The sequence below is a fragment of the Myotis brandtii genome, unplaced genomic scaffold (assembly GCF_000412655.1).
Source record: "Myotis brandtii unplaced genomic scaffold, ASM41265v1 scaffold50, whole genome shotgun sequence".
Taxonomy (NCBI): domain Eukaryota; kingdom Metazoa; phylum Chordata; class Mammalia; order Chiroptera; family Vespertilionidae; genus Myotis; species Myotis brandtii.
Genome location: NW_005369061.1, coordinates 1329317 through 1351539, shown reverse-complemented (window position 1 = coordinate 1351539; position 22223 = coordinate 1329317). Strand labels below are relative to the sequence as shown.

The following is a 22223-nucleotide window of genomic DNA, read 5'->3' as shown; positions in this document are numbered from 1 at the left end:
GAAGGGCGCCGCGAGGATCTCCGGAAGGCGGAGGTGGAGGGGAAGACTGGCGGCTGCAGGCAGTGCAGGGGTGTGTGCGTGCGTGGGCCCTGCGAGCGCCCCCTAGGCATGCGTCTGTGTCCTCGGATGTGTGTTTGTGTGAATACCAAGGTGCGTGTGTACATTTGGGCCCTGGGAGCGCCCTCTAGGTGTGCCTGCGTGAACTCGTTCTAGATGCGTGTGTGTGCATCAGCACGCTGAGGGTGCCCTCTAGGTCTGTACATGCACCCACATACCGTGTGTGAGTGATTTTTGGGGTATATAATGTACCCATGGGCTCTGGGATCCCCCTTCAGGTTCCCCCCCACTTCCATTTATTTATTTATTTACTTACTTATGTTAATTTTTCTATTTTATTTGTTTTTTCATGTTTGTGTGAATACCAAGGTGCGTGTGTACATTTGGGCCCTGGGAGCGCCCTCTAGGTGTGCCTGCGTGAACTCGTTCTAGATGCGTGTGTGTGCATCAGCACGCTGAGGGTGCCCTCTAGGTCTGTACATGCACCCACATACCGTGTGTGAGTGATTTTTGGGGTATATAATGTACCCATGGGCTCTGGGATCCCCCTTCAGGTTCCCCCCCCACTTCCATTTATTTATTTATTTATTTACTTACTTATGTTAATTTTTCTATTTTATTTGTTTTTTCATTGACTTTTTTAGAGAGTGGAAGGGAGGGGAGAGACACAGACAGAAACATAGATGTGACGGAAACACATCAATTGGTTGCCTCCCCCAAACACCCCACCAGGGACAGGGATGGAGCCTGCAACCAAGGAATGTGTCCTTGACTGGAATCCAACCCGGGACTCTTCAGTCCGTGGGCCTACCCTCTATTCACTGAGCCTAGCCTGCTAGGGCCGCCCTCCTTTTAGAAGGAGAGGGAGGGCGTTGTCCCACTCATTCATGTACTTATTGGTTGACTCCCCTCTGACCAGTGATGGAACCATATCCTTGGCATATGGGTACCACGTTCTAACCAACTGAGCTACCCAGCCAGGGCCGGATCCTTTGTGTGTGCATCTTTCATGTGTTTGTGTCCATGTTGCTGAGAGCCCCTCCAGGCATGTGCATGCATCTGTAGTCTCTCTGTGTGTGTGTGCTTGAATGAATATCAAATGTACCTGTCCTTTGTGTGGTGCCCTATAACTGAAGGCTTGTAGGAGGGCTAACAGGGTGTGTGTGTGAGCCCTCTGGGTGACTGTAACAGTCATTCCCTCTGAAGAGGCTTTCGTACATGAATACTCTTGTATCTGAAAGCAAGTTCCATCCTGGATACCTTTTCCTCCATAAACAAGTCTTCCATTCATATCCTCATAACCCATCCTCAGCTCCTAGGATTCTTCCCATAGAAGGCAATGAGGTGATACAGTGCTCAGCATGGCACCATCAGTTAAGGGCTGTCAGGATTCACTTTTCTTAGCCGTCTATATCTTCCTGTCTCTGCTCCCTACCCCCTCCAATTCTGAAGGGAAGCAGGAAGAGAAAGAGTGTAATGTTTATCTGAATTCCAGGAGGAAATTCTCACAGGTGGTAGAAATGGGTAAAGAAACTCCACCACTCAATGGAAGAAGTGACTTTGACGGCAAGGTGGGTGGGAAGAACTAGGGCGGCAAGGGTAAGGATATTCCTGGCCAGGTGACTTGCCAGAAGAAAGGACCTTGCCTGAGAAATCCAGTACAATTTAGTATCCATTGTTTGGTACTTACGGTGAGCCAGCAGTATGGTTAGCCTTGGAAAGATGGAATTGAACAAGATATGTTTCTGCCCTTAGGGAGTTCAGAGGCCCATTAGGGCAGGGGCAAAGCTTGACAGGTAGGTGGAAGCCTGGAACAGACCTCAGATTCCCAGGCAAGTTTCCTATTTAGCTGCACTGTGGATTCACGGTTCAATTGTAGAAGTTGTGGGATGAGGCTGGGGATGGAATATTAAGGACACAGTGCTTTCTCCACCCCTGAAGCAAGATCTTGACAGGCCAACAGGCCACCTACTTGAACAGTGCTGGGACAGACACACAGGTGCTCTTCAGCTGAGTCAGAGACTGTCATTATTTTAATTTATTGACTTTTCTTTTTCATATATTTTGATTGATTTCAGAGAGGAAGGGAGAGACAGAAACATCAATGATGAGAATCATTAGTTGGCTGCCTCTTACATGCCCCATACTGGGGATCGAGCCCACAACACTGACTGGCATGTGCCCTGACCAGGAATTGAACTGTGATCTCCTGGTTCATAGATTGACACTCAACTGATGAGCCACGCTGGCCAGGCTATTTATTGACTTTTTAGAGAGAGGGAGAGAGAGGAAGGTAGAGAAAAACTGATTTGTTGTCCCATTTATTTATGCATTCGTTGGTTGATTCTTATATGTGCCTTGACCTGGGATCAAACCTGCAACCTTGATGTATCAGGACGATGCTCTAACCAACTGAGCCATCTGGCCAGGGCTGGGAGACTGTCTTTAGGAAAAACTTCCCAGATAGTTTCTCATGTAAGGTCTTCAAAGAGGAAAGGGTGGAATTTGGTTTAATAAGAAGGCTCAGGGCCTTAGAATTAAGGTAATGCATAGACTTCGTCTTGAGGAATTGCTGCTGTGGAGTAGTGAATGCAGTCCTATAAACTGTGGCACAGCCGGGGTTAGAGACTGGATTTCTCATTTTTCATGTTTCCCCAGAGACGTCTGAATCAACAAATTGCTCCACACTACATTCTAAGACAGAGGGGCCACATCTACCTTGTTGACTGCTCATAGCAAGTGAGCTAGACCAAGATTCAGGCACAGAGGGTCAAGTGGTACTTGAATTGCTCCATGTCCAGCTAAGGTGACAGGGAAAGGACAAAACCAGGTGTTATGACCTCCCAGAATAGATGAATAAAGTATGACTGCAAATAACTGGAACTAAAGGCAGTCTCTACTCTCTAAATTAAAGCTTCTAGACCAGAATGCAGAGGTCTCACTCATGCCAGCTTGTTTTAATGTCTTGGTTTTGGAGCCAATAAGAGCAGGGGCCTGAACGTTCTTAGAATCTTGCAGAATCTGATCATGTCAAATAATCAAACCCTCTAAACTCTAAGTCACCCACAAAGTCATACAACAGCTCCCCTTAGCAGATGCACCCTTACCCTTCCATTTCCACTCCCCATGCACTGTAGGCTCACTTTCCTACAACACCTCCCCTCTCCTGATTTCCCTTGGGGAATGTGACTTGTTCAAGGAGACTGTGGGACCAAGATCTCAGGGAGGGTCCCTTCCAAGTATGATGACAGGTAGGACAGACAGGCAGAAAACATAATTTGAAGTATTTTTGTTTTTTTATATACAGAATACAGGAAAGTTTCTGTAAAGTCTAAAACATTACAATTACTATGTACATTGGTACTAGTTGTGGGGTAGGAGAAGAGGAGGGAGTCAAGGGTGGGAGGAAGAGGAGAGAAGTGGCAAGAGAACAAAAAAAGGAGACAAAACAGGTTTACGACAAAAAACATTTTTGCTACAATAGACAATTTGAAGAAAACGCTCTACCACATGTAGTACTGTACACAGTTTTTAAAAACATTGAAAAAATGTCATCACTAGATGTATTTACACAAAATCCAAATACACTTTTCCTTATTCGAAATAAAATAGATGGACAGCCAGAAAAAGGATTCATTTCTCATTTGTCCATAATACACAGTAGCTACCTGTAGTGCAACCGCTGCAGAAAGGGAAAATAACTTGGAGGGTGGGAACCATGGAAGGAGGGTGGGTAGCGATCTTTATATTAAATAAAACAATGATATTGTATAGATTTTGCTGTATGAAAACTGTATTTTTTTCTTTTAATATAAAACTATTGTCACTGCCACAAAATAGAACAAGTTTCTGATTATTTTACAACGGCGGGCGAGGGGGAGGGAGCAGGTGGGTGGGGAACGGTTTTGTGTTGGAGGAAGTGTCCAGACCATTGGCCTTCCCCTCCCTGCCCACGCTGTTCCTCAGCTCGGGTCTGCCGCTTTTCCATGAAATGTTGAGTACAAATATATGTGCAAATGCCCCCTAGAACTTGAGAAAAGAAAAAGGATTTTAAAAAACAGTCAAAAGGTTTTCTTCATGTCATGCAAAGATTGTAGTTGAAGGGTTTCTGGTGGAGTATAGAAAAAACCCGGGCTTGGTTTGTGTACATTTTTGCATTGCAGGAGTCTTGGGGTGGGTGAGGCGGGTGATGGGGTAGCCACCAGTCCTAGGGAACGGAGTTGGAGCGCAACACAGGGCCCTGGTGGGGCTTGAGAGAGAGCTTCTCGGCCAAGACCCCATCTTGCAACAGACTGGCATCGCCTTTGGGCTGTTTGGTCGCAAACTCAGTGATGCTGAAGACAAACTGCAGACACCCCAGCTTGATGTAGCTGCCATGGTGCAGTAAGGCCGTGCCTTCCCAGCCGGCCCCACTGCCCCCAATCAAGCTCGAGCTGCTGGCTTTGCAGTTGCAGGGTCTCCGTTGTGGCCCCTGGGCTTGGGAACTCATCATGGGTGCCTCCTCACTTGGCTCTTCATCCTGTTTCTGGTGCCGGCGGCGCCCTGGGGAAAAAGGGGATGGTCACCAGAGAGGAACAGTGAGCAGTCCAACCATCTGGGCTGTTTGCCAGATGGACCCCTGTACCTCCCCATTTTAGATGCTGCATGACTGGGGTGAGGGATGCTCAGAAAGGACTGGTCAAGTCTGAAGTGCTGTACACAGAAGTGGGTGCACGGCACTTGGTTCTCTGTGACCCTCCCTGGGCCCAGGAGTAAGCACTTGGCCAATGCAACCAGGAAGGCAAGAGACAGCATATCACTGGCAGCAAGCCTGAGCCACCCTGACAGAGCCTTAGAAAATGTGTCCAAAAAAGGCAGGCTTCATGGCCACAGGCCTCTGCTCCAACTTACTGATGACACTCTGCACTTTGGCAACAATACTGCTTGGGGGGGTTGGCGGGGTCTTCTCAGAGAAGTCACATGAATACAGCACATTGTCCACCGTTGTCCCGTGCTCACTGTAGTTTAACAGCTCATAATGTTTGGTATTCTGAGGAGGAGGAGGGAAGATAAGATGTGTGGTCTGCTGCGTGGGGCCTGGGGCTAAGGGGAGAGAGGACATATGGAGAAGGCTGTGCTGCTCTATCTGGGGAGCTCTCTTTCTTTCCCAATCGTGCCCTTCTTCCCTATACTTTTCGATTGGGGCTCAAAATTCACCTCCTGTGTGCTCTCCCTCCCAGGAGCAAGCTCCCGCCTTTCCCTTCCCCCTCCCCTCCCCCCACAGGCATGCATCTCCTAACCTCTAAGGGAACCCACGAGACTTGCAACCAGCGGAGCAATGGGCACTGTCAGTCCCAGGCTAACCCCCTGAACCTATCTCTAAGGCTCCCTTTTCTCTGACTTTCCAGAGCCAAAGCAGATTCGCCTAGGTTCTCTCCTGTTGCTTCTTCTATCCTAAGCCCTGCCTTGTTTCACTGTCCCTAGCTTTCATAAATGTACTCTAACAATAAAAAACAAAAACAAATAAACAAAAACGATTCACCCCTTCAGGGAAGCCTTCCTTCTTAGACCCCCCCTCTCCTCACTCTTTTCTGCCTCCTCAGCACTGGCTCCTGTTGAAATCACTGGCATATGAGATGATGAAACTCACAGAGTTGCACTAAGAGGGCTTGGCTTCTTTCTATACTGTTTCCTTCCCCTGCTTAGCCCCACCCTTCCCCCCGACCTCAGCTGAGCCTGTGATCAACCTCAGGAGATATGGTAGCCCTGCTCCTGGGGAGCAGATGGCCATGGTAGAATGTCCTTTTCACACCAAGACTCTTCTCCTTCCCAGATGACAGGGAGGGAAAAGGAGAAGACCTCCAACACCCTTCTTCTCACCCAGGCACTGAACAAAAACCCAGTGCCTGGGAGAGGCCTCAGGTGGGGAGAGCTCCCTCCTACCCCATCAACACCCCTTACCTCATCGTAGAATATGCAGGCGTGTTTCCCGGACACGTAGTTACAGTGACCATAGTTTGTAAGGCACACGTCCATGTCAGCTCCTGCAAGGTGACATGAATAGAGGAAAAGGCGGGCAGAGAACAAATTGTAAGGTGTATGTGTGAAGGTGTGGGGGAGGGGGAGTGTTAGCTTCTGGGCAGGCACTAGGAGACCCTGAGGGACAGGTAGCTCAGGGCCCCCTCCTTGTATTTTAAACTAAAGCTGATGTCTTTTCAACCTCTTGCTAAAGAACAGTTGTCTTTGCCAGCTGATCTGCTTTAGAACATATGGCTGCTGCCCAGATGGGTACAGTGAGCTACTGAAGAAAATGCGATATTTTCTTTTCATTTTTTAAAATATATTTTTTATTCATTTCAGAGAGAAAGGAAGAGGGAGAGAAACATCAATGATGTGAGAGAATCATTGACCGGCTGCCTCCTGCATGTCCCCTACTGGGGATTGAGTCCGAAACCCTGGGCATGTGCCCTTGACTGGAGCGTCAGTCCACAGACCAACGCTCTATCCCCTGAGCCAAACTGGCTAGGGCGAGGATGGGATGTTTTCATGAGAACACAACATGGGGTGCAGGGCCTATAAATCATATCACCTGAAAGCAGGGAAATGTCTAGGCTGGGGGCTAATCTGCCTGTCTCTGTACAAGATAGAGGGCGAACTAAAGCTCAGGTGTATGTGAGCCCCGTAACTTTTTCAAAGACCTGCAGGGAGAAAGCATGTGCTCGCTCCTTGGGTATCTCCTTGCAGTGTTTTAAATGCCTCACTGAGCAGCAGTCAGAAGTTTTACCTCTCCTGATGTCACACTGGGCACAAAGCAAAGGGCCAGAGGACAGGGAAGACAAGCAGCTGATGGTCTCCTTTCTTAGCCCTTCTGGTTGGGACATCCATCAAGTGAAACCAGTCTGCCCCTTTCTAGCCTTTGAGGGTAAGAGTGTTAGTCTTTAGGGCTGAACAGACTCAGCAGCTCCCAGCTGGCTCACCTGTCCCGATGTAGAGGGTTCGATAACACATGTTCACAGCTCCTCCCAACCCTAAGAGAGGGTAGAACACAGCTCGGGCCTGTACCTCCTTTCTTTGCACTACAAGACAAACACAAGGATAGGGTTATTCAGAAACTCAGAATCTGACACTCAAATGCAAACCAACAGAACATATGGCTCAAACATTAACAGAACCTGGACCTTTGGCGCATCGCTTGAAGAATATAATCCCACTGGATGAGTAATCTTTACAAACTCACATCTAACACTGGGCTGCTTCGCGGTGAGGCTCTCTGTCCCACACACAGCAGTCCTCACATGGGGTAAGAAGGACCAGAGCTTTGACAATGGTCACAGAATTTAAGGATGATAGTACTTTATGAGCTCTTGGCTGCTGGTTGGTTTGTCAGGGATATACTAGCTGGTCCTATAGGGAGGTTGTGCAAAAAAGGGCACAGACCATCTCTCTCAAACTTTAAGGTGCATATGATTTGCCTAGAATCTTGTTAAAATGCAGATTATGATTTTGTAGGTCTAAGGTGGCGCCAAAGCTCTGCATTTCTAACAAGTTCTTAGATGCAGCTGCTGCTGCTGGTCTGGGGACCAAACTTTTAACAGCTAATGCTCCAAGGGGCATCCTAAGCAGAGTTAACCTCTTGGGAAGGATTTCCAGGAGGCTAGCCCAACTGTTATTCTGTTTCTCACCTTTTGGGAAATTCTTCTAACTTGAATATTTGACAGCAATTGAGCAGAAAACACTACATATACCCAAAGGCACTTGTAGCTGTTTTCTGTGTCTCAAAGTGGATATGTATGAAAGAAAGTTACAGTGCACTTCCTGGAGTCTGAGCTGAAAGCTGTGGGTGCCATTTTGTATCTGTTTTCTGAGAAAAAAAACAAAAACCATGGTGCTTTATAAAGCCCATAAAAAGCACACACTGAAAGCTGAGATTTCCATGGAGGGGAGATGGCCATTCACACAGAGAGATCTGACGGCGTGGTGTGGTGGCAGGTGTGCATGCGCACCTTCTGTGTGGTGCCCTCCAGAAGCCAGTGGATGTGCCCCGACACTGCCCGGTGAAGTTTGGACCCGGGAGGGGAAAAGCTGATGTATTCTCTGCAAGGCCAGAAACTTGATCAGCTTCTCGTCCAGCATATTTATCTCGATTTCTATTAACCAAAGAGAAAGATTAAAAAAGCAGCTGAGGAGGAAATGGAATGAGAAGTAGGCTAAGGTTACCGAGCAAATAGTGCAGCATTTCTAAAATCCAGCCAAGAGCTTTTTAAAAAATAGCACAAAGTGATACAAAGATCTTGGCTGGGCATCTCACTAGCCATCTGCAGTGAGACAGGCCCCAGTGCAGACTATACAGATGCCTCCTGCCCCTGGGTAGCTGGATTTTAGGTAAAGTGGTCCTAGAAAGGTAGAGCAAGATAAACCATTTGCCTGTGCATGGGGAAGGCCTGGATGTCTGATATTGGGGCTTGGATTTCTACCCACTCTCTGTTTACAGAGATCGAGTTCTGCCCTGCTTCTCCTTGATTGTGGGAGCGAGATGCCTCCTGATTTTATTCTGCAAGTGCAGGTGATCTGACTATAGTGATTTTCTTCTCTTCTCATTGGTCAGCTTGGCCCTGTTCTCTCTTCATCTTTGATTATGTGTATATGCATAAGGCAGAGATAGAAGGGGTTTTCCCTACACCACTCCCCTCTCCAGCCCTGAGATCAGGCACCCCTTCTGCCCCTTTTGAAATGAGCTGAATGCTGCGTAGGGACAGCACTTTCACCACAGTAGCTGGTGGCAGAGCAGCAGCTCATTCACTCACCTCCATTGACATCCATAAATGCTCGAAGTGAGTTGGTGAGGTCCACCATGGCAGTAGAGTTGGCTGGGAAAGAGGGTACGGTTAAAGCGCTTCCTATGGATAACGTGCCGGGGCTGACCTTGCCATCTGGGGACGGAGCAGGAAGACTGTTACTTACGTCGCCTGAGGGAAACCCACCGGTACAATCCCCCACTGCCGAGACAGGTCTGGATTTCGGACCCAAGGTGATGTTCCCTTCTCGATTCTCACCCCATAGGCTCTGGAACTCCTAGAGCTAAAAACGTGTGGTGAGGAAGGGCAGATGGAACGACAATGCACCCAGGCATGCAGAAGGCTCCAGAGAACTGAAAACCAGTGAAATCTACTGCTCTGGGGAATGTTGGTGGGGTAACTTCATTCTGAGCCATGACTACCTCCCTGCTACCTCTACTCATTTAAATAAGTGGTGCCTACCCCTAAAGCTCCTGCCTACTGAAGTCTGACTCACAGGTGCAAAATCTATCCAGGAAAAAAAGCCTGAGAAGTGGGGCCACCCTGAGATCAGGGGCTCCATGCAGAGAAGTCACAGACACCTTGTTACCAAGACTTCCAGCTGCCTAGGGAGGCCAGCTTCAGTTCAGACAGGAGAGACCACAGGGGGTTTCAGCAGCATCTGATACCTGGTTCAGATGCTGGGGTCAGTGACCTCGAGGTCCTGAGTGCTGACTAGAGATAGCTGAGAGAGCAGGTCCACACTAGGTCAAGTATGGACATGAGGGCAAGCTTTTGGGCCAGAACTATCTCAATGGGCATCCCACTCTGCAGCAGTTCTAAAGGCAGTGTTCCTTTCTAGCCCTGCTTTCCCTGACATGGAAGTTCCTTCAAAATAACCGGGCTCTGAGAATCTGGATCAGGTGTGGATCTAATCTCTGGTGTGGATCATGAAACAGAGGCTATCGCTCAGAGCCTTAGGCTGACCACAATGGTTTCGGAGCACATGCTGCCTTCCTCAAGGGTGATGGGACAAAACAGTCAGAAGACCCAGGCCTGGAAGGAGTGGGAAGGTGGAATCAGGAGACCCAGGCTGTAGTTCCAATCCTGCCACTGACTTGTTAGATCACCTTAAAGAAATCACTTAAGCTTTCAGAGCCTAAGCAGTCCCACTGAATAGATGAAGACAAGTTAACATGTGCTTTCTCTTCCATCACAGAAATGGGGGAAGGATAAATAATACAGAGATCAAAGCCCTCTGAAATATTCACAGATAGGATTTTTTGAAGCTTATTTGTCAGGAAGAGTATAAAATTACTCCAAATCACCCTAAGGCTGAGTGGCACTCACCTGAAGATGGCGCTGGTGAGCAGAAACTTTGGCTGGCTCCTGTGGCCAAGATACTGTCTCCTGCTGCTTGGGGGGGAGTGAGCACCCGGGTGGCATTTGGGGGTGAGCCCAGTGGCCTTGAATCTGTCAACGGAGGTCCTATCTGTGATTGGACAGTCTTTCTTTGCAAAGTGCTGGTGTTCTCGATGCTGGCACAAGAGCTGGGAATGGAAGGGGGCAGGCTTGGGACAGGAACCAAACTCCTCTGGGGGCAAGAGCTGGGGCCAGTGGCATTCTCTGTCTTCACAATGATGCCGACGGTGTGGTTCTGAAGCCCCCCAGCCGCTGGTGGTGTGAGGGGCCGGGGCCAGCCTTGTCGGTGTGAGAGGCTTGGTAGGGGGGTGTTGGCGCCTGGAAGTCGCCGGGGGTCCGTGGAATCAGTGGGGCTGCTGTAGAGGTGTGGGCCATTGGCTTTCACCTCTGTGTTCACTGGCCCGTTGGCAGTCCCACAGGGGGTTTTCTTGGATTTTTCCGCACAAGAACTGCAGCTGATGTCCTCTAGGGCTGGGGGTTGGTGGGGTGGAGAGCAGCTCAGGGAATTCTGGGTGCTAATCCCTGAGGGGCAGGACAGGGGATAGTGGGAAGGTGTAGTAGGTGCCTTGTCAGCTGTTTGCAGGGAGGTGGTGATTGAGCTGTCAGTCACAATAACAGGCTTAATATCAGCCTTCTCTGTCTGTTCAGAGTCCCAATGCGAAGGCATCTGCTTAGCAGATAAATGTTTCAATATGCTGCACTGGAGCGCAACAACACTACAGAGCCACTGTAATGGAAGGAGAGGAGAGGAGAGGAGGGTAAGAGGCCTGGGAGGCGCTGGTCCTTCCTGCCACAGTGGCCAGGGCTACAGCAGAGCTGATAAACACTGTTTCCGAGGTCCCATTGCGAATGCCCAGAAAGGGTGTGCTTGACTCCTGATAGGATTCCATTTCCATTCCCAAGCAAGACTTGTTGGTACACTCAGCAGACAACACCCTGGTCAGCAGAGCTTGGGATTCCCGTTCTGGTTTTGCCCCTAAGGCTCACCTTGTGACCAATATTCAGCAAGTACCCTAAACATCGGCTGTGTGTCCAGCACTATCACCTAGTCTCTCTATGGGTCTACTGAGCTCTTTCTACAGACAGTTTTGCCCATCTCACAGTGCAGGGAGACCGATGGAGAGAAGCAGACCGGTTGACTCTGTAGTTCTCTTACTTGCCTCAAGATCTGAGTCAGAGGTTCTCCCTGAAATAGTCAACTCTTGGGGGGTGGGGGTGGGGGTAGGGAGGGGTTGTAGAAGATGGGGATGGGAATGACACTGAGGCTATTTCCATAACAGCTGCAGTGGGATGGAAGATTAGATTTGGAATCCCAGCCCTGCCTTCACTCACCTCTTGCTGCTCTGCCTGGGTGGCTAAGTGCTCAGAGTTCAAAAGGTGCATCTGTGATTCCTCAGGGATCCCATTGCAGATCAGCTCCCCATCCCGAATGGCCGCGGGTGCAATGAGTGGGGGTGGAAACTGGTATTGAGATTTTATAGCATCAGGAACCTGTTCAGAAGAGATAGGAGGAGGAAGGAGAGGGAGATAGTGCCAACATGGCCAGTTGATTCTGCTCTGACTGTGCTCTTCTGTCCTTGGTGCTGATGCCCAGGGGACCATAATCCACTCTGGGATAAGGTGGCTTGGTGGGCAGCAACTGCTCTGTGCCACCATCTCTTTGCCTAACACATATGCACGCTGCCAACTCTTTGCCTAACACATATGCACGCTAGCTTGAGAAGGCACAAAACTGGAAACAGCAGGCATGCCCCCCACTTTACTTCATTAAGGTCTAAGGACTGAGGAAGCCAGAAATCATTGCATACTGCCTTCTGCTTTGGTCTAAAAAGTGGAAGACTGACACCAAACAGGGCTCCAGAGTGGTACCCTGGGCTCTTATTGCTTAGGATCAAGTTTGGAAAGTAAGTAAACAATATCTGAAGAGATAAAAAGTTATATGAGATCACATTCACAGTAGACATGCTCAGCATGAGGCCTGGCTCCAGATAAGCACTCAATGTCAGTTTTCTCCATTCATTCATCACTCATAAAACAATTGAAGACCTCTTTGTTGCACAAACAGAAGACACACTCTGAATCTCACCATGTAAGAATGAAAGAGCCACACAAGCAAAGAATCATTCATACATTCCACCAACATTTATTGAGCTTCTCCTGAGTCTGGGCACTGTGCCAATTCCTAGAAATCCAGATGAACAAAATTTAAGCCTTGCCCTCAAGGAGCTCACAGTCTAGTAGGGAAGATAAACACAGAAACATTATAATACAATGTAATGGATCCTAGAATAAAGGTATGTCTAAGTAGCTATTAAAAACACGGAGAAAAGTGCTTATTTCTACCTGGGGGACAGAAGCTTGGATTAGAGATTTTATAGGAAGGCGGTATTTGAGCTGAGACTTGGCAGTTAAGAAGGAACTTCCACGCAGACCAAGGGGAAATAGGGTAGGGAAGCAGTACCCAAGGCAGAGATGTAAAAGCACCTGGTAGATGTGGAAAATATTTTGGGAGAACCAAGAGATTTGGTGAGCAGGTTCTTAGGGAGGATAAGGGAAGGAAAGCCCCAAATGGTTGCCTTTCCTTATTTTATTATTGTTATTTTAATTTTATTTTTTTATTTACTTATTTATTTTTATTGATTTCAGAGAGGAATGAAGAGGGAGAGAGAGATAGAAACATCAATGATGGGAGAGAATCATTGATTGGCTGCCTTCTGCACGCCCCCTACTGGGGACTGAGCCCACAACCTGGGCATGTGCCCTCGACTGGAATCAAACCCAGGGCTCCAGTCCATAGGCTGACACTACATCCACTGAGCCAAACCAGTGAGGGCTTATTTTATTATTATTATAAACCCTCATTTGAGGATATGTTTTTATTGACTTTAGGGGGGGTGGGGTGGAGAGAGAAACATCGATCAGTAGCCTCCCGTATGTGACTAACCAGAAATTGAGCCCACAAGCTAGGAATGTGGCCTGAATGGAATTAAAACTGCAACCTTTTGATGTATGGCAGGAAGCTCCAACCAACTGAGCCACCCAGCTAGGGCTCCCTGTCCTTATTTCACTCTCAAATTGTCCAATTACAAAATGCTTTTCAGAAAATTTGTGCCCTTGGATTTTCTTCAAGAATAGAGAAACATTTTAAAAGGGAACATTATAAAACGCCAGGGTTTTATCAAAGCCTCTTGGCCTGTTCATTTTGGTAGCCTGGCTCTCTTCCATACCTATATGGTGAATTATAGTCTAGATTTTTTCTAGATCTGTTTAACTAAGGCAGTGGTCGGCAAACTGTGGCCCCTTGAGTGTGGCTCTTCCACTGAACTAAGGTATGAGGCTTGTCACCTGTAATATATCTTACCCCCAACTGAAAACACCTAACTTAATTTTGGAAAACTGGTGTTTCCACTGAAGTATAAATATTTACACAGTTAAGAGTTTGTTATCCAATTTTCTTTTTTTAAAAAAAATATATTTTTTGATTTTTTACAGAGAGGAAGGGAGAGAGATAGAGAGTTAGAAACATCGATGAGAGAGAAACATCGATCAGCCGCCTCCCGTACATCTCCTACTGGGGATGTGCCCGCAACCCAGGTACATGCCCTTGACCGGAATCGAACCTGGGACCTTTCAGTCCGCAGGCCGACGCTCTATCCACTGAGCCAAACCGGTTTCAGCTGTTATCCAATTTTCAATAGTTAACATCTTGCTGGTGCTGACACCCACTGGAAATGATGGGTATGATTTTTTAAAAAAAATCCTCACCAGAGGATATGTTTTTACTAATTTTATTTATTATTATTTTTTTAAATCCTCACCCAAGGATATTTTTCTATTGATTTTTAGAGAGAGTGGAAGAGAGAGGGAAAGACAGAGAAATATTAATGTGAGAGAAACACATCAATTGGTTGCCTCCTGCATGAGCCCTGACCAGGGCCTGGGCCAGGGAGAAGCCTGTAACTGAGGTACATGCCCTTGACTGGAATCGAACCCAGGACCCTTTGGTCCACAGGCCGACACTCTATCCACTGAGCAAAACTGGCTAGGGCTGTTTTTACTAATTTTAGAGAGAGGTGAAGGGAGGGACAGGAAGCGAGGGGGGGGGGGGGGGGGGGGACTATTTTCACAGGACTTTTACAGAAGAATATGTATGAGAAAAACATTAATTGGTTGCCTCCTGTACCTGCAAGCTAGGCATGTGCCTGGACCAGGAATAGAACCGGCAACCTTTCAGTGCATGGGACAACCAACTGAGCTACACCATCAGCCAGGGCGGGGCTGGTGGGATTTTAAAGTATGGCTGCCCCCAAGTGGCCATATTTGAGAATTCCTGGTTCCTATTGATACATATGACAGTCTGGGATTATTTCAAAAGAGAAAAATCAGTTTATATATAGGTATACAGTGTTGGGCTCTCTAAGTTAAATGAATGAGGGGATTGAGTGGTTTATGAGAACCAGCCTCAACACCACCAAATACTCTTCAAATTTCTCTGTCAAATCTCTGTGGATACACTTTAATAATTGTTAAGTACATAAAATGTATTGCTAATATATTAACAGCAGCCTGGGAAAAGAGATTTAACTTTCCTTTAGACATTTTCCCCTCTTAAATTCCTCAGCTGGGATAGCTCACTTTCCACATGGCCCTCTGCTTAATCACCCCCACCTTCACCTCACGACAGCTCTAGGAAAGGGGCCATCAAACAGGAAGAGATGGCACTGAGTGCCAGGTGAGGGGCAGTAACAGCAGAGCACATCTACATTTGGTGGAAGGGGTTAAAGAGTGTTTATCCTCAGGAGAACTAGAGACCTGCAGTTTGAAGGCCTACTATGGGGTTTGGCATTCATAATCCTGACCACCCTCCTCAAGTATTAAAATGTACAGCCACATTCATTACTTGTTCACCACAGAAAAGTCTCAGGGACTTCAGTTTCCCTATTTGTGGAAGTGGGACCATGGCCCTCTGTCTATACCATGAAGGTGATCAGAAACCACCATCCTGCCTGAACCAGGTTGTGACTCACCTTCAAGCTTCTTCTTTTGACCGACTGGAGCACACGGCGGTTAGGAGGGTGCTTCTTGTGAATTCGGTTTAGGAAATCCACTTTGACGACGTGCTGTGAAATGGTGTCCTGGAAACGGTCAAACACCTGGCACCGATTACTCAGTGTCATATTCTTTTGGTTCAGCTAGGATCAAAGCAGAAACACTCCTGTGGTGAACCTCAAAAGACATCCCTCTCCCAACTAACTATAAATGGACCAAATGGGATTGTCTGTCAGGGGTTGGTATGTCAACACTTGTCAGAGTTGCATAAGACTTTCTCCCTCAGCCCTGCCCAGTCCAACAAGGGACAACTGGTATGTTCCTATTCCCTAGAGTGGCAGGAAATAGGGAATTAGCTAAGAAGTGACCTTCCAAATTCAGCCTCTGACAGTCTTCTGTCCAGCTCAGACCACCCTCTGTCAGTTTACAGGTTTCTTTTTTTCTTTTAGTGTACAGGTTTCTGAAGAGATGCAGGCCTTGGCCCTCAAGAGACCCAGACTCCATTCCTAGCAAGAGAACCTCTCCCACAGGAAGCAGGACTGTTTCCTATATAGGAGTTTGGTTGACAGCTGGGATCAGCACCCAAATCCTGTGTGCCCTGCCCTATTCCTCCTCCATGGTACTAGGAGCAAACTCCTGGAATATATCACAGTCTTGTTCTATAGGAGGCAGAAAACTTGGACTGCTCTAAGAGGCCAAAGGGAGGAGAGGGAAGTTTGTGCAGCAGCATACAGAAATTATGGCACATTTCCTCTTCTACAACTGGTCCCATACACTTTAATTCAAAAGGAAAAAAAAAGTGTGGCAGCTTCTAATTAGTAAAAGAGGAAAAACCCCTAAGTGGCTAATAAAATATTACCCAATTAATAACTTCTCATCTGCTGGAAAGGTGATCTTTAAGATTCATATTTGGGTAAACTGCTCATGGTTGCTTTTTTTTTGGTTCAGTAAGAGGCAAAACAAGATACTCACACTGAGCCCCAGAGAGAAGCTTCCTCCTAGATAAATCTTTCTGAACAGCATTAGACAAATAAGAGGACAAAGCAACTATTTTCTTTCATATGTGCAAGTCTATAACTGAGGTTCCCTCAGTGTAAAGTGGAGAGCACATTGCCATGTTGAGGGGCAACAGTCATTCCATGATTATCACCATTTGATAGGCGACGTCTTATGCAATAACATTTTTTAATTTGGAAAGGCTGTTCTTATGAGGGACCTGCTCCTCCTGAAGCCCTCTCCTACTCAATCTATGAGTGACTATTCTAAGTGCCTATAAGGAAATGTCTTTGGAGATAGCAAACTACAGTTCTGTTTTGGCCCCAGGAAGCAGTCTGGAAAATGTACCCAAGACTCCTGGGAAATAGATAATACCCTCACACCATTCATTCAATAACTTAGTTACTCAACACCTATAAGTATTATGACAAGAATTAAAGTAAGAGGAGGGAAAGAACCTCATTTGGTGCCTAGGAAAGATCAGGTGTTCAATAAATGGTTGACTGTCTGGAATACCATTATATCCATGTCAATTCGCTGAAGTTACTGTGCAGTTAGTTAATTCCTGAGATATAAGAATAAATATCTTAGAATTTTCTTTGTTCCCTCTAAAAACAAGAGGCAGGAAAATATGGAAGCAACCACTGTGAGAGTATTTATTTCCATAATGTTGGACCTAATATACCCCAGTTTAGGGCTATAACATCTGCTTGATTCACTTTGGAAGAAAATATTAATGAACAACCAAATGCTAGTGGGTTAAGTCTGTCCATGCAGCTAAAATAAGGCATTGTGATAAAAGGCAAAACGCACAGCTAATGCATGTCAAAATAATCGGAATTGAGTAGAATGATCTGCAGAAACCAGCATCGGAGAGATTATAGTGAATTCTGGTACAAAGCTGACATTACTATGCTTTCTACTGAATCAGTCCACGCTCCACTGTGCCCGTAGAGGACTGAAGGGACACTGCTGTACTTACCACCACATGTTCGATGTGATTTGGACACATCCATCTGCCCAGGGGCATGGCAGTGAGTGGTGGCTCAAGGCAGTCCATGTGGAACAGGAGGGGGCAATAGTCACACTGGATGAGAGGGGCCACGCGACAACTCCTGCAAAAAAGAGATTAGGCCATTTCTGTGGCAAGATGGGAGAACTCAAAACAACCTCCCCTCCTTAATCCTAACAACGTTCTCCCACATCCTCCTCCCCCAATGATTCAGTTACATTCACGATTAGAAAGATGGATGAAGTTGGGGGCTACCACACAGCTCTTCATTATTCTCTCTTCTAAGAGAACTGTGTCTTGTCAGGAAGTGAATGTTTACGTGGAGTATGCTAAAGTGGCTGTCGGAGCATGAATGATAAATGCTCAGTACTCACTGGGGGAAGACAGCCAACTCTACTTGATCTTTATACTCCTTAAAAAAAAGCAACTACTGCATTAAACAACAACAACAAAAATACTAGCAACCTTTCTAAAATCTACTACAGCAAGAACCTTTTCTTCTGCATGAAGCACTCAGAAAAACTGACAACCAGAGACAGTTGTGCTGGGAAAATGATTTTGTAATGTATTAATGTAAGCATAATTAAAGGGAGGGGCTTAAGCAAATGCCAATTATGATTTGTAACCATGATACTCCCGGGTCCTCAAAATGCACTGGAGCCACAGTTTGGGCTCAGAGTCCTGCACTCTACTATCTAGTCCCCTATAGCTTTTGGTGTGGAACATTTCTTTTTCATATTTTTTTTCTCCTGTTATCCTGTCCTTCTAACATATCTAAACAAGTCCATCTTCAGTAGCAGCTGGTTCCTGTCACTGAGGAGATCCTATTTGAAGAAAACCAGTATCACAGGGAAGCTACAACTGGGGCAACCTAGGTGCTTTTGGAAGTCATCCAGTCTAATGCATACTGTGGATACCTGTACTACTTTTAAACTAAACTTGAGCGATTTAAAGATTATTTGTTGTTTCCAGGGACTTGTGTTGCTGCAGGCTACAATTCTTCCTGATAGGTAGTCTGAATATTTCATACTTTAGTTTACTTTCAACTCCTCTTGTTTAGCCTCTACAGTTTACAATACTTGTTAAAATATTCAAGGCTCTGATCAATTAGTCACTCAGTCTCTCTGCTCTCATATCATCAAAATACAGATTATGTACATTTAACATGTATGGTTTGAAAGAGGTGATGGAAGAGAGAAAAAAACATCATTTGCTGAATATGAGGAAAAGCCCCTTAGTATGGAGGAAAAATACCTGCTACACGTGAAGCAGACTTTGACCGGTAAGGGAACGAGACCATTGTGATCTAACTCATGCTGTGTCTTCTTAACGTTTTTCCCTGTGGTTTCCTCCTTTCTTCTTCTCTTGCTGGAACCTAGAAGAGAAATTGGTGGTGCTGAACTTTCTCTAGGTGCAGAGTTCCTGGCCTCAGATATGGACACAACAGTAAGCGAAAGGAAGAGATCTCAGTAAAAGCATGTGCTATGGCCTAGACATGGATCTCTTTCTGAGGCTCCCTGGTCTGGTTTCAAGTGAGAAAAAGAATTAGAAGGGAGACTGAGACATAAGTCAGAACCTTGATCAGAAGTAACTTGTTCTGTGGCACAAACACCTCTAAAGGTTTTGTAAACATAAAGTGGCCAGAAGCCTAGCTTATATACTGGCAACCTATGAAATACAAATAGGTCAAAAAGCCTATTCTCTGGAGGTAGATGAGGAAAAAACTACAATTTCACTGCATTTTAACAAAAATCAGAAAAGCTTTGATTCTGCATCCTACCGACCGTAAGTTTCTTAAGTTTGCCAATTTCACTCTATCTGAAAGAAAAAAATAAGATCTAGAAGCTTCATGGTATCAAGAAGCAGCCATGACTTGATTGATTAAACAAACAAACAAACAAAACACTAGGAGGGTAATTTGGTAGAATCTATTAAAAATATAAACACCTGCCCTAACCGGTTTGGCTCAGTGGATAGTGTGTCGGCCTGCAAACTGAAGGGTCCCAGGTTTGATTCCGGTCAAGTGCATGTACCTTGGTTGCAGGCACATCCCCAGTAGGAGGTGTGCAGGAGGCAGCTGATTGATGTTTCTCTCTCATCAATGTTTCTAACTCTCTATCCCTCTCCCTTCCTCTTTGTAAAAAATCAATAAAAATATATTTAAAAACAAACAAACAAACAAAAACTATAAATACAGCCCGGCTGGCATGGCTCAGTGGTTGAGCATTGACCTAACCAGGAGGAGGTCATGGTTTGATTCCCGGTCAGGGCACATGCCCCTCATCCCCAGGGTGAGGCCTGCAGGAGGCAGCCGATCAATGATTCTCTCTCATCATTGATGTTTCTATCTCCCTCTTCCTTCCTTTCTGAAATTAATAAAAAAAAAATATATAAAAAAGAAAGTAATTTGTCTTAAAAAACAACAACTATAAACACAGTTTTGACTCAGCAATTCTAATATTAAGAATTTATCCTACAGACACACACCCACAAGTATACAATGATGTATTTACAGAATTATCTGTGAAGCACTATCTATAGAAACAAAAGATTAGGAAAAACCTGAATGTCCATTAACAGGAAATTAAATAAATTATAGTACATCTATATGTATATGATAGATCATTATACAACCATTAAGAGAAACTAAGTAATGTCTATATTAATATGGAAAGATCTCTATCCTGATCACATTATGAAGTAAAAAAAAGCAACGTGTAGAACAGAATATCAAGTATGCTATTTAAGGGGGAAATAATGAGTATATATATGTACTTGCTTATACATACACAAAGAAATTCTAGAGGAAATACACAAGAACAAAACAGTGGTTATCTGTGAGGGGTAGGAAGGTGGAAACTAGGCAAATGGCAGGCAGAAGTAGGAGGGAAATTTTTCCTGTACGCCTTTTTATATTTTTTGATTTCTGAATCATGTGAATATATTACTTTAAAAAAAAATGTGATACTGGGAAGGGTGGAAAGAGAAAATTGAATAAGCACTATAAGAGCTAAAACCTTCAAAGATCCCTCCAGGAAGAACCAAGAACAGTATGAGACAGTGGCTATACAGACAGTGATCCCATAGGCAGCACTACCCTTTGACTGGACAATAATCCTCTGGAAGGTGGAGTGGGGGAGGGGATATAATGGTTTGGCTAACCTGGTAGTGCAGTGGTACAAGTCAGTTCATTGGGCAACTGGAATTGGGTGGGGTTCCGCTCCATGGCGGCAGCAATCAGCAGCTCAAAAGGCCGCCTTAGCTGGGGCTGCACATAGTCTGGCTCTACTGCCACTGGCTCCTCATCCACGTCAATGATGTCCTCGTCAACGTCGTTCTGCTCAGAGGTGGGGGTCTCTGTGCTGGCATTGGACGTGGGCGTGCCAGGCCGGCTGGCTCTTCTCTCCAGGATCCGGGCATGGGCCATAGCCTTGAGTTCAGTTTTGCTAGCTGATCTGTCCAACAAGTCAGTGTCACTGCTGGGGGATGTAGTCCGCTTGCCAGATTTGTCCACCAGTCCATTAACATGGCCCAGCTCCTTTTTCTGTTCTCGCTTCTGTGCAAATGAACAGGAGGGCCCATCATACAAAGTACCACAAAACAGAAAGAAATAGATGCTATAAAATCCTATTAGACTACAAACCAAAATTATGAAAGTCACAGATTCATCCACCTGGGGACTTGGAACACAGTTCTGTTAAAGTTGACAAAATTATAGCTGAACTAATGCTGGCAAAACTATTGCAGCAGGGAATCACCAAAAGGCATGGAAATTAGAAACTATTATACAAATCACACATCATTTCCTCTAAGTCATCATATGATACACAATATCTCTATACAAGTAGAGGAGTAAAGGAATAAACAACTGACACAGTGAGAACAAGCTCAGTGAGACTGAGGACAGTAAGAATAACAGTGGGAACCAATGAGATCACTGTAGTTTGCCTTGGAGCAGCAGCCTGACCTATTGAATAGTTTTAAGAACTGCTCAAAATAAATAAAGTCTGGCCCGTCAGGTGTGGCTCAGTGGCTGAGCATTGACCTATGAACCAGGAAGTCATGGTTTGATTCCCAGTCAGGGCACATGCCCAGGTTGTGGGCTCAATTCCGGTGTGGGGCCTGCAGGAGGCAGCCGATCAATGATTCTCTCTCATCATTGATGTTTCTATCTCTCTCTCCCTTTCTCTTCCTCTCTGAAATAAATAAAAAAAAAATTATATATATAACAGTCTGCAAAAGCAAAGGTGATATGTAAAATAGGCAAGCAGAACTCCTTGTCTAGGGAGACTGGGTGCTAGCCTGGAAGGTATCTGTACTACACAGTGGAAAGATAGTGTGTGAAGGGTAGGGACTCAGCAATCATCGTGGTGGCTTTCAATATTTCAAATTTAACTAGAACTCTGAAAGTGATACTTCTTTGAATGGGAAGGTGGAGAAGTGGAAAAAGACTAAGTGTACTCTGTAGGACTAGATGACTGACAATACATTTTCCTCCAGGATTCCAAATAGAGTGGTCAAATGAAAGTTTAACATTGGTCTCCAGTCAGAAGACAGTTCTGCCACTGATTTCCTATGACGTTGGGTGACTCAGGCTGGTGGGCAGGAATTTCTCTATCTGTAAAGTGAATCTAGTAAAACTTTTCTTCTTCTTTTCTCAGGGACATGGTGATGATAAAGAGAATCATATATATGCAAGGGATGGCTCTGAGTTGGGAGAATCTAGCCTCCACTATGAATAGGACCTGAACATTGGAGGTTGATGAGGCTCAGAGGATGTATCATTTCAATCCACTTCAGTGTAACTACAGGAGGCCAAAGCCTGGAACTGGTGGTGGTGGTGGAAAAGACAGATATGGCTCTGGTAGGCAAAGAGGGCCATCTGAGAGAAGGTCAGAGTGAAATTTCAGAAAATACAAACTATGTTAGAAAAA

At 45.7% G+C, this 22223-nt stretch overlaps 1 protein-coding gene across 6 annotated transcripts in view; it reads right to left on the bottom strand.

Moving 5' to 3' along the window:
- Positions 1-3334: 3334 nt before the first annotated feature.
- Positions 3335-22223, bottom strand: part of PHF12 (PHD finger protein 12) — a 40676-nt gene continuing 21787 nt past the window's right edge. For 3 of the 6 annotated variants that reach the window (XM_005876876.2, XM_014548236.1, XM_005876878.2), the window contains 12 exons: positions 20452-20845; positions 18544-18664; positions 17260-17392; positions 15260-15424; positions 11565-11723; positions 10161-10959; positions 8841-8966; positions 8040-8183; positions 7014-7112; positions 5998-6080; positions 4948-5086; positions 3335-4599 (listed from right to left, as the gene is read on the bottom strand). In XM_005876876.2, the coding sequence (XP_005876938.1) occupies positions 4265-4599; positions 4948-5086; positions 5998-6080; positions 7014-7112; positions 8040-8183; positions 8841-8966; positions 10161-10959; positions 11565-11723; positions 15260-15424; positions 17260-17392; positions 18544-18664; positions 20452-20845 (2697 nt within the window). In that variant the 3' untranslated portion in view covers positions 3335-4264. Of the gene's footprint in view, positions 4600-4947; positions 5140-5997; positions 6081-7013; positions 7113-8039; positions 8184-8840; positions 8967-10160; positions 10960-11564; positions 11724-15259; positions 15425-17259; positions 17393-18543; positions 18665-20451; positions 20846-22223 lie in introns of those variants that run through there. The other 3 variants (XM_014548235.1, XM_014548234.1, XM_005876877.2) reach the window with 3 other exon arrangements.